Source organism: Diceros bicornis, chromosome 23 (genome assembly GCF_020826845.1).
Source record: "Diceros bicornis minor isolate mBicDic1 chromosome 23, mDicBic1.mat.cur, whole genome shotgun sequence".
Lineage (NCBI taxonomy): Eukaryota > Metazoa > Chordata > Mammalia > Perissodactyla > Rhinocerotidae > Diceros > Diceros bicornis.
The window spans coordinates 27,386,851-27,399,072 of NC_080762.1; the positions used below are offsets into that span (position 1 = coordinate 27,386,851).

The 12,222-nt window shown below is 39.6% G+C and overlaps 1 protein-coding gene across 2 annotated transcripts in view; it reads left to right on the forward strand.

The window, feature by feature from the left end:
• The first annotated feature begins 5,966 nt into the window (after positions 1-5,966).
• Positions 5,967-12,222, forward strand: part of PDSS2 (decaprenyl diphosphate synthase subunit 2) — a 288,128-nt gene continuing 281,872 nt past the window's right edge. For both annotated transcript variants that reach the window (XM_058566522.1, XM_058566523.1), the window contains exon 1: positions 5,967-6,530. In XM_058566522.1, the coding sequence (XP_058422505.1) occupies positions 6,235-6,530 (296 nt within the window). In that variant the 5' untranslated portion in view covers positions 5,967-6,234. The remainder of the gene's footprint in view (positions 6,531-12,222) is intronic.

Below are 12,222 nucleotides of genomic sequence, written 5' to 3' on the forward strand. Positions count from 1 at the left end.
TTAATTCTAGCTCCACCACTTTCCAGCTTTATTACTTTGGGCAAGTCATTTGACTTCCTTTCGTTTGTAATAAAGGGATGAGGATATTTTACTTGCCTCTTTAAAAATGTTATATAATGAAAATATTAAAACACATACAAAATAGAATAGTATAAAGAATATCATATACTCATCATCTAGAATCAATGACTTTCTAGATTTTAGCATACTTGCTTCATTTTTTCTCTCCTGAATTGTCTTAAAGCAAATTGCTGACATTGTATTATTTTATGTCTATATAATTTAGTATGCATTGATTAAAAATATGGACATTTTCTTGTATACTCATACATAAAATTAATAGTAATTCCTTTGTAGTATCTAATGTATCAAAACCATAATTCAAATTTCTTTCATTGTCTCAGAATTTACTTTTTACAGTGGGTTTGCTAGAATCAGGATCCAAACAAGGTCCACACATTACACTTGATTTGTTTTGCCTCTCAAAATCTTTCAATCTAGAGGGATCCTTTTATTCTTTCCCATCTTATCCCCCTGACTTGAGGAAACCCAGTCAGTTGGCTTGTAGAATTTCTGACATACTGGATTGGTCTGTTTGTTTCCTTGTGAAGCTATTTCACTAGAAAATTGGAAGTTAGACCTACAGGCGTGATGAGATTTAGATTCAACTATTTTGGCAAAAACATTTCATAGGTGGTGCTGTGTACTTCATAATGCATCACATCAGGAGGCACATCTGCATGAACTCCCCACTCCTAGTGATGCTGAGACTAATTAGTGGTTGCAGGTGGTGTCGGCTAAAGGCCTCCGTTGCAAAGTTCCCGATCACCCTCTCATCTATTGACGGTTGTTGCCTGAATCGATTATTTCATAAGAAATCACAATGTGGTGATTTCTTAATTCTATCCTTTCTTCCTCTTTTATTAGATGGAATTAGGTTATAAAGAAGAACTTTCCCTCATCAGCCTGGGCTATTTGGTTACCACATTAGAAGTGGCTTGTTCCTTATTTCATATCCTCTCAGCCTGCCTCTTACTACAGCCATTGCTGATGCTCCCTGCTTCCTCCAGGTGTAACCTGACAGCACCTCTCCTCATACGCACTGCATACATCTCACATTCTGCCCTGAGTTCCCCTGACTCCATGAGCCTAGCACTCACATCATGGCTTAGAAGTGTGAGGATGCTAAGGCCCCAATGGGGAAATTAGGATCCATGGGAGATGGGAGCTGGTAAATAACTGATCCTCTCTTGCATCAACCTGACAATTATATTCTGAAGTATATTCTACATGGCAACTCAGAGTCCCAGCAGGCTCAAGGCCTCATTGCCCACAGTGATGACTAACTCGACAACACCCTTGTATTGACTTCCCCTGTTTCTCTCTCCCTAGTCATCCACTGCTGTTTCCTGAGATCCCTCTCCAAAATAAACTACCTAAAAGGAAGCCCTTGTCTCAGGTTCAGCTTTCAAGGGGGTAAGTCAGGCTAAGACACCACTAAATGTAATTCATACAGGAAAGGCAGGATAAATGTTCATTTTTTTCATTTTATTAAAAATATTCAGAGTATTGCCCTGGTTATGTCTAATAATGAACTCAAGGATTTATATGTCATCAATGAATTTCAATCAGTTGTAGTTCTTACTCTATTCTGATGCTCAGGTTGTCCCCTTTTCAGCCAGTGGAAGCTCCTCTACGCTGACCCCCTTGACCTGTCCCATTAGACTTTAGACTTTAATAGCTTCCTTGATTTCTGGCACAACAGGGTGTCCCAGGCTCATCATGCACATTTCTTGCCCCACGACCTGAAATCTGGCATTTTAAAAAGAATTTGTTCCTTTTAATAGGGAATGATGTATTGAAAGTACAATATAAATCTTAAAGGTGCTCATTGCTACAAGATTATTGTTACTTCTAGGCCTTTTCAAGGGACAAAGCAAGTAAATACTTCTTTTATTTTCCCAATAAATGTAAAACTTTTCTTACTGGGACGTAAGAAACATTTTTGAAAAGAAAAAATCATAGTTCATACTATTTCCAATTCAACTTTAGTATTATATGAATTCTACTTACTCTGAAAATCATCATTCCTAACTCTAATATTTGTTTTTACCTATAATATACAAGCATAACATAATTTGAAAGTAATAATATCTATATTTCTGCTAGCGATAAGACTGCTGAATGAAGTTTAAGATTTCTTTGTAGGTCTATTTATCCTGAGAGCATATTCCACTATGGATGTACAGTGAAAACACTATTTTCTAAAGTCATCTAATTGTTTACTTGGTGTAGTTATGCCACCAACTTAATATACAGTTAGATCATTTGCTTCGGTTTGTTTACAAATTTTAGGAATTGCATTTTTCTTTTGAATTTAAAATTATTTTGAATATGTAAAATATATACATGATTCTAAAGTCTCAGCTATATAGTCAAGGTATATTCAGAGTAGTCTGCTTCCATGCCTGTCCCCTCTACCTGTTTCCTCCCATCCCAAATATATGTAAGTGTATGCTCGTAGTTCACCTATCTTACCAAAAAAGCATACTATATTGTTCTGCACCTTGGTTTTTTTTTGTTGTTGTTCTTTTAAAGCTAACATATTGTGAAGATCACTCCACATCAGTGTAAAGAGATGGCCCTCATTCTTTTTCAGAGTTGCACAGTGTGTTTCATTGTATGGTTCTACCCAAGTTTATTCAACCAGTCCCCTACTGTGGTTATTTGGTTTCTTTCCAATAGCAAAAGTGCTATTACACACAATATTGCAATGAATAACCTTGTGCATAAGTCATTTTGTATTTGGGAAGGATTCCTAGAAGTGGGATTTCTGGGTTAAAGGGTAAACGTACATGCAGTCTTTCTAGGGATTAGCAAATTCCCTTCCATGGGTGCCGTGGACCATTTTACACTCTCACTAGCAATATGTGTTGTCCCTGTTCTCCAAAGTCTGCCAACCCAGTAGGCGGTCAAAGTTTTGGATTTTTGCTAATCTGATTACTTGCCTCCTTTTATCATTCTGCCCCAAGATATACCACAAAGATTTCATCTGCTTTTGGAAGAACTCTTTTAGCACAGAGAATAGGTGATTGTGTTGAGGGTGATAGAAAGAGGGTGGTTGCAATGTCCCTATCTATTTCCACTCACTTAATCATAGAAATGCCAAAGCCCAAAGCATACACCATTCTCGCTAAGACCTTGTGCTTCCAAAGACTGGTTCAGGTTTCTAGCCAAAGAAAAGGACATCAAATATGACCTTTCTAAGGTCAGCAGAATGTACAAAGGACAGTAAGTGAAGTTCACTGGTACTTTACCAGCTTTAGGATCCTGAGAAAGGTGGAGGAGGAACCATGACCATCTTTTGTCAGCTTGCTGTCTCCAGAACAACCCCAATGCCAAGGAGAAGGAGAAGTCTCTGTGCATGGCTGGGGGTTTCCACAGATTGTGGAGTGTCCACCTTCTAATCTGCAGGGCTGCTCACACCCAGGACCTCTTCTATTGCTGTTTTGTGGGAGTAAATGTCATGGATGGACAGTTTTTTTCTTTTAGCATCTCCCATTTCTCTGTATTCTCATGGGTGATTTTGCCCCCCAGGGGACATTTGGCAATGTCCTGAGACATATCTGGTTGTCACAACTTGGAGAGGGGTACTGCTAGCATCTAGTGAGTAGAGGCCAGGGATGCTGCCCAATATACTATCATGCACAGTACAGCCCTCCTTGCATAACAAAGAATTATGTGCCCCGCCTCAAATGTCAGTAGTACCAAAGTTGAGAAACCCTGCTGTATTCTTTCTTTATGTACCCGTTAACAGACATCCTCAAAATGACTATTATCAGCGGCAGAATCACAGATACTCCCCCTCCCTATTCCTCAAAAAGTCACTAGCAATTCAGAAATCTCTTCAGTCAGAAAGACTCTAAGGAGTTATATATTAATCTGGAAGATTAAAGAACAAATACCATTTTAACCTTCTAAAAACTGATTATTATTAGGTGTAATGCAATCTTTTAACTGTAAGTATAAAGAAAAGTGCTGATTATTTAAAATAAATGGGACCAAAAGTCCCATGAATAATCAAAACCTTGGTTAATAGAGCATGACCAGAGAATAATGCACTTGGCTTCTGTGGAGAAATTAAAGTACATGCTGTGAATTGGTATTAAGGAAACTGCATGAAAAGTTAGTCTTAAGGTACCATGATTCTGGAGAAACAGCCTCAGGTGCACAATATATCACATTCAGTCTTTCTCTCTCTTCATTTTTTCATGATTTCTTTCACCTTGGATGACCCAGAAGCTCAGGCCTTGGAACATTTTGGAATGGTAAGGTATCTCACTCCTCACATTTATTTTCATCTAGAAAGACCTGAATTTTACTGCCAAGAGTTTATCTCTTTCACAGGAATTATTTTTGAACTTCAGCTTGCCTTACTTATTTTGAAATACTAGATCGTATTTAATACTTACAAGCATAAGTGGGGTTCATCTAAAATGTACCCCTGAAAAGTTATACCTAAATTGAATTTTTTGAAATAAAATCGGATTTTTAAATCACAAGGGAAATTTGCTATTCAAAGGGAGTCTACAGCTAAACCTTTTGTAGAGAAAAGCATGTTTTTTGCAAAGTCAATAATTACTCCTGAATTTGCCCTTTAAGTCCAAATTTTTATATGTAGCTTTAGTCTAGACCAATATTATGCATGGTTAAATTAAAAAATATCAATCATGGATTTGAAAGAATTTTGGAAAGTTGAAAAGTGTTTTACAAGCTATTTTTAAGAGGGTAAAATTGGGTAATATATTTTTTATTATTAACAGGGTTTGTTAACACTTGTTTTGGGTGATGAAAATAGGGTAAGGATGTTGACATATCTGAAAAAAGAAAAGGTGGCATTACAGAAACGATAACCACTGCTTTCCCTCAGCAACGAGGAGAAAGAGAGGTTGGTAGCTTGTCCCTTAGACAATGTAATGTTGTGGCTAAGAGCATGGATTCAGAACCAGATTGCCTGGGTTCACATCTCTGCCTAGTGTTGCCTTGGGCAATTTACACGACTTGGCTGTGCCTCAGTTTCCTCATATGAAACATGGAGAATACTAACACTATCTACTTAATGGAGTTGTTTTGGGCATTTAAATGAATTAATACATGAGCTATAAGTAGAAAGCACTAGGGTCAGTGATAGTTTTGAATCCCGGATGGCGAGCAGAGCTTCCCTCTAAAGACGAGAGAGAGGCTGGGCGCGGGCCTCTCCGCACCCTGTGGAGGCACCGCTGGTTCTGCCTGGGCTGTACACGGGGGAAACCGAGGGTCAGCGAGGAGCCAGTGACTCGGACAAGGATGGAGGACATTCCTTGGGAAAAAGAACTCTTTCCGCCGGGCCACGCCGCCTTCCGTCTGGTTGGAAGCTGAGGGCACGAGGGCTCAGCCCGACGCCTGGACTTTGCTCCCACCAGAGCCGTGGGCCACAGCTCTCGAAGCCCCGGGGCCGCGCTCACGCCGGTCCACTATCATTGCCAGGGGCTGGCGGCCGACAGCTACGGGAGGCTTCCCAGAGGAGCGGGCGCCTCTGCCCGCCGCCCTTCCTTCCGGGCAGGGGGCCGCGAAAAGAGAGTGGTAGACACCGACCCTAGTTCACCACTCAGATATTTATGTGTGCCCACTGTGCTGGACGCTGGGAATGCTCCGATGAATCAGACTCCGCCTAGACTCCAGGCACTGGACGACCACTCTGCGCCACCCACCCCAATCCCTGGCAACCGCGATCCTCTCAGGCCTGAATCCGGGAAGGGGATAGGTGGGAGGAGCTGAGGCTTTCACCCTATCCCTCACCTTCCGGGGTTCACTGCCAAAGCCCCGCCCCTTCGAGGCGTTCACGGCTGCGCCGTAAAGTAGGGAACAGTCTTTGCTCCTGTACAGCCCGCCCCCATCTTTACGGCAGGCCGCATTCCACGCCTCCAATATGGTGTCCCCCATTTAGGCAGGGGCAGTAGTTTCTACCCGGATGGCCGGGGGCAGTGCTGAGCCGGTGCTATTGTATATCTAGCCCAGGCTGCAGAGAGCTGCAGTTTAAGTTCCTTCTGGTCACGGCTCCAGGAACCCACCCTCCTCTGAGGGTCAACAGTCGCCGCTTCCAAGTAGTCCCTGCAAGTTCTTCCTCTGCCCCTGGTTTGTTCCCCGCGCCACCTCCGGACCCCCCCAGGTCCCTGACACTCCCAGACCCAAACTATGAGCCTTCGGCAGCGGCTTTTGCGCTTGTCCCGTTATCTCGGGGCCTCGGGTCACCCGCGTCGCCTGTGGTGGCCCCCGTCTCTCGACACAGTCTCTTCGGTGGGCTCCTGGCGTGGTCAGTTCTCCAGGTCCCCAGCCCACTGGAACCAAGTGGTGTCAGAAGCAGAGAAGATCGTGGGCTATCCCACGTCCTTCATGAGCCTCCGCTGCCTGCTGAGCGACGAGCTCAGCAACATCGCTATGGAGGTGCGAAAGCTGGTGGGAACTCAGCACCCTCTGCTTACCACAGCCAGGTGAGCTGCTCCCTCTCCCCCTGCCACTCTGGCACCCACTCGAGCCCTTTTTCCTGGCCGACACACCTTTCTTGCCTTGCTCATACTGGCACCCAGCTTATCTCTTTTTACCCCTTCCTTTCCTCAGCCCTTCTGGACATTCACTGTTGTCTCTTCTTTACTCCACTCACGTTAACATTCATCCTCTATTTGGTCAGCTGAGCGGATAAGTGGTTTTATTTTGAGAAACACTTGTACCCTTTTCGCGTTTTTGCTTCTTAACTATTGAGGACGAAAATGTCTCAGGGATTTGTGAAGAAATCGAGTAGGGATGTGGGTTGAGTCACTTTCTAGCAGTGGTCTTTTGACAGGGGGATAGATTCTTTTTCGGTTCCGCCTTATTTAAGAGGTCATCTCGAGAAAGAATGTGAAGGGTGAGATAGGCTGAAGGTAAACAGCTCTTTCCACCGAATGTCCCAGGATTGAAGTAGGAATTTATCCAGTCAGTAGTCATTATCCTCTTGGGATTTTTATCACTTATGTTGGACTACTACAATGTGAAACGTGCCGTGAGGATTTTAAGGACCACAACTTTTGCTTCTACTTAAAGAAACCCACCTTTTTATTTGCAGATAGTTTTAAACGTACTGAAAAGTTGCAAGAATAAAAATAATACGAAGAACACACTTGTATACCCTTTAATCAGATTCACTTATTATATACATACATATACATATTATTCACATATGTAAAGTGTGTGTGTATATATATATATACACACACACACACACACACACACTCACGTACATATATATATTTTTCCTGAATCATTTGAGGGTAGATTGCATACATCATGATCCTTTACCCTTAAATACTTCATTGTGCATTTCCTAAGCATAGAGATATTCTTTACATAACTAAATTACAGTAATCAATTTAGGCACATTTAATATTGATACAATACTTTTGTTTAATCTACCATTGATATTCCAATTTTGTTAATTGACCCTATAATGTCCTTGATAGTATTCTTTCCTCTCATACAGGACCCGGCCTAGGATCAGATATTACATTTAGTTGTCATATGTCTTTAGTCTTCTATTGGGAACATTTCCACAGCTCTTCTTCTCTTTTGTGACTAGAGCAGTGGTTCTCAAATGGAGCAACATATGGCAATGTATGGAGATGTAGTCACAACTGGGACATGCTACTGGCATTTAGTGGGTAGAGGCCAGGGATGCTGTTAAACCCTACAATGTGCAAGACAGCGCCAAAATGAAGAATTATGTGCCTCAAAATGTCAGTAGTAGCATGATGGAGAAATCCTGGACAAAAATTATCTTTTTCTCTGTTTCTTTTTTTTAAATAAACTTTTATTTTGAGATAATTATAGATTCACATGCAGTTGGAAGAAATAATACAGGGAGATCCAGTGTACCCATTATCCAGTTTCTCCTAATGGTAACATCTTGCACAACTATAGTACAATATCACAAGCAGAATATTGACATTGATATAGTCATGATACAGAACATTTCCATCACTACAAGGATCCCTCACTTGCCCATTTATAGCCACCCCCACTTCCTTGCTTATCCCCCTGCTATGATTTTTTGAGACACCTGTCATTTGTTACTACAAAAGTTACCAAATAGCAATAGTAAAGTGCTTTTATTTCTTGGCATTGTTCCCAGTTTTCAGGAATGTCATCATATGAGTGGGCTAAACTTGTCCTGTAGCTGAAATGTTAGTTCTCCAGAGATTCTAGATGATACACACTCAAAACACAAACACATATATGTTTTAAAGCTTAATAATGAAACTGATGAGTTTACCACCCAATTTAAGAACTATAACTTTACCAATCCTGTTGAAGCTATCTGTGTATTCCCCAGTCCATCTCCCTGACCCCCACTTTACTGGATTTTGTGTTTGTTTTTCCTTTTTAAAATTACATGAGTGTTTCCCTAAATAATAACATGTTTAATTTTGCTCATTTTTGAAATTTATAAATATGGTAGTTTATTGCATATAATCTCCTGTGACTTGCTTTTTTTATGCATCGTTTTTCTAAGATTTATCCATGTTGTGTTTAACTGTACTTCATTAGTTTTTCACCGGTGTATGAAATCCTATTGTGTGAATATGCCACAGTCTTCTTTCAATCAGAATTTGGGTTGTTTGCATTTTTTGGTGTTATGAAAAATGCTACTGTAAATATGCTTGCACGTGTCTCCTGGTGTACTTGTCTTGAGAGAGTGTATGCACATATTCAGCTTTCGTAGATAATACCGATTGTTTTCCAAAGTGGTTGTACCAGTTTATACTCTCAGGAGCAAATGATTACTCCACATTCTCACAGCACTGGAACCATGAAGTTTCTTAATTTTTGCTAATCAAATAGTAGGTTTCTCTGTATGTGGTGGGAATGTTAGTGTTGGTAGTGGGGGTTGTAGTAATATATGCATTGTGTGTATTATAGTCTCTGTAATAAAGCGTTGAAGTCAAAAGTGCAAGAGCTAGAAAGAGCCTTATTAATGTGTATATTCTGAGAATTACAGTTCATCTACTTAGTTGCCAAAGTATCAGATGGGGTCTTGGAGAAGATCTCTTCTGAAGCCTCCAGAGACATACTAGGTGAAAGTTTGTAAGAGTAATAGCTCTGAAACTTGCCTGATTGGAGCCTTCCCTTGCTACCTAGTCCCATACTACAGTGAAAGAATTGGAGAGGAACAAAATAAGTTTCAGCAAAGCTGTTGTGGTAACATGTATGAATTGCTTTATTTTGTAAGAAAAGAAAGAACTAATCTGCATATAGTTTCATAACATTTACTCTGATACTGTGTTGCAAATTATTTAAACAATCTAAACTCACAGGCAGCCAATGAACAAAAAACTTTGGAGGAGAGAGTCGTGTATATATCTGTTTTAGCAAAGGAATAGGCATTTGATCCATAAGGTAGGCAGACTGTGGTTATTGTAAATTATAGCTAAAAACATGGATTAAGCAGCTATATTTTTCCAAATGTTGTACACTTTACTTTGTTGAAATCTTGTCAGCAAAGCGTTGATAATTAAGAGGAAGATGCTCTCACTCAGCATGTTAGCCAGAGGACACAAAGACCTGTTGTAGTTGATTTAGTTAGGAACATAGAAAACTGGACTTGGTAAATTCTTTTATAGTTTCATTTTACATTCTGAGTTTCTATTATTTACTTAAATCAATACTCTAACCCTTTGGGTTATTTTACTTTTTGGGTAAATCTATACAGTATGTTAGGGATGAATCATGTTTAATAGCCCTAAAATTTAGATGAATGGTGACATTTTGGGCAAACAGCAAGAGAAAAAAAGGAAATCATCATAGTTTATTATTCACTACCTTCTCTTTTTTACCTAAGCCATCCCATCAAGAAAAGGAAAAGAGCCTAGAATTACACTCTTTGACAGTTTAACTCAGAAGTGAGATTAAATTTAAAATCTTGAGATGTGGGGAGATAAGGATCGTATTACTAGGAACAATGTAGCAATTAGCTAATTTTTTACCTTTGTTCTTCTAGATATTCTAGGATCTTTCTGTTTTATGTTTCAATTAGATAAATAATCCTCAATTAATTAATTCAATGTTTATTGAATTTTTATGGAGGAATATGAAGAAGTCTAAAACATGGACCATGTCCCTTGATGAACAGACATTTTGTTGACACAAATAAGTATATAAATGTATAACAGAAGGAAGTAAATGACTTGTGGCTAATGAATAGTAGAAGTATATTAGCTATTATATTTAGAGATACTGAAGTAGCCTGGAATAATAGAGAACTTTCATGAAGAAATTGAGGTGTCATTAGGATGGATGGATAGAAATTACATGGGTAATATTTTAGGGTGGTGGTAGTATATTACATATTGTTTCCTTCATGATTCTTTTTTCTCCTTTCTTTCTCAGTCTGTCATCCCTCTGCTAGGTGGAGGACCTTAAAACCAAGGATAAGCAGTGCAGTAAAGTAAAATGAGCAGCATGAAATGGAGCTAGAATAGCTAAAACAATTTTGGGGAAAAAAAAGTGGGAGAAACATTCTGCCTAATGTTAAGTCTTATATATAACTTCATTGATCAAGACGGTGTGGTATTGGCAGAGGAACAGGCAGAGCGATAGAACAGAATAGAGACCTAGAAATAGATCAACACAAATATAGCCAATTGATTCTTGACAGAGGTGCAAAAGCAATTCAGTGGAGGGAGGATAGTCTTTTCAACAAATGGTGCTGGAGCGATTGGAAATCATAGCCAAAAAAATGAACCTTGACCTAAATTTCACATAATATTAAAAAAAAATCAGTGTAAAATGGATCATTGTGAAATCAATGTGAAAGGATTTAAATGTGAAATGCAAACCTATAAAACTTTTAGAAGAAAACATAAGAGAAGATCTTTGGGACCTAGGGCTAGGTAAACAGTTCTTGGACCTGACACCAAAAACCCATTCCATAAGAGAAAAAAAATCAATGATTGGATTTCATCAAAATTAAAAACTTTGCTCTGCAAAAGACCTTGTTAATAGGATGAAAAGATGAGCCACAGACAGGGAGAAAATATTTGCAAATCACATAGCTGAAGAAGGACTTGTATCTAGAATATATAAAGAAGTTTCTAAACTCAGTGGTAAGAAAACAAACAATACAATTAGAAAATGGGCAAAAAGAGCATATAAAGATGGCGAGTAAGCATATGAAAAGATGGCGAGTAAGCATATGATACGTTATTAGCCATTAGAAAAATGTAAATTAAAACCAAGGTGAAATTCTGCTACATACCTATTGGAATGGCTAAAATAAAAAATACTGACAGTTCAAAGTCCTGGTGAAGATGCAGAGAAACTAGCAATCATACATTGCTGATGGGAATGTAAAAATGGTACAGCAACTCTGGAAAACAGCTTGGCAATTTCTTATAAAATTAAACATACACTTACCATACAACCCAACAATTACACTCCTGAGCATTTATCCCAAAGAAATAAAAACTTATGTCAAAATATATACATGAGGGGCCGGCCCGGTGGCGCAAGCGGTTAAGTGCGCGCGCTCCGCTGCGGCGGCCCGGGGTTCGCTGGTTCGGATCCCGGGCGCGCCCCGACGCACTGCTTGGTAAGCCATGCTGTGGCGGCGTCCCATATAAAGTGGAGGAAGATAGACACCGATGTTAGCCCAGGGCCGTCTTCCTCAGCAAAAAAGGAGGAGGATTGGCGGATGTTAGCTCAGGGCTGATCTCCTCACAAAAAAAAAATATATATATATATATATACATGAGTGTTTATAGCAGGCTTATTTGTAATAGCTAAAAACTGGAAACAACCCATGTGTCATTCAGTGGTGAATGGTTGAGCAAACTGTGGTACATCTATACCACATGCTACTCAACAATGAAAAGAAATGATTTATTCATAGCAACCTGGGTGAATCTCAAAAGAATTATGCGCAGTGAAAAAAGTGAGTCTCATTCCTCAACAAATTAAAAATAGGATTACCATATGATCCAACAATTTTACCTCTGGGTATATAGCCAAAAGAATTGAAAGCAGGGTCTCAAAAGAGATATTTGTTCACGCATGTTCATAGCAACATTCACAATAGCTGAGAGGTGGAGGCAACCCAGATGTCTGTCGATAGATCAATGGATTAAAAAAATGCAGTATATACGTATAATGGAA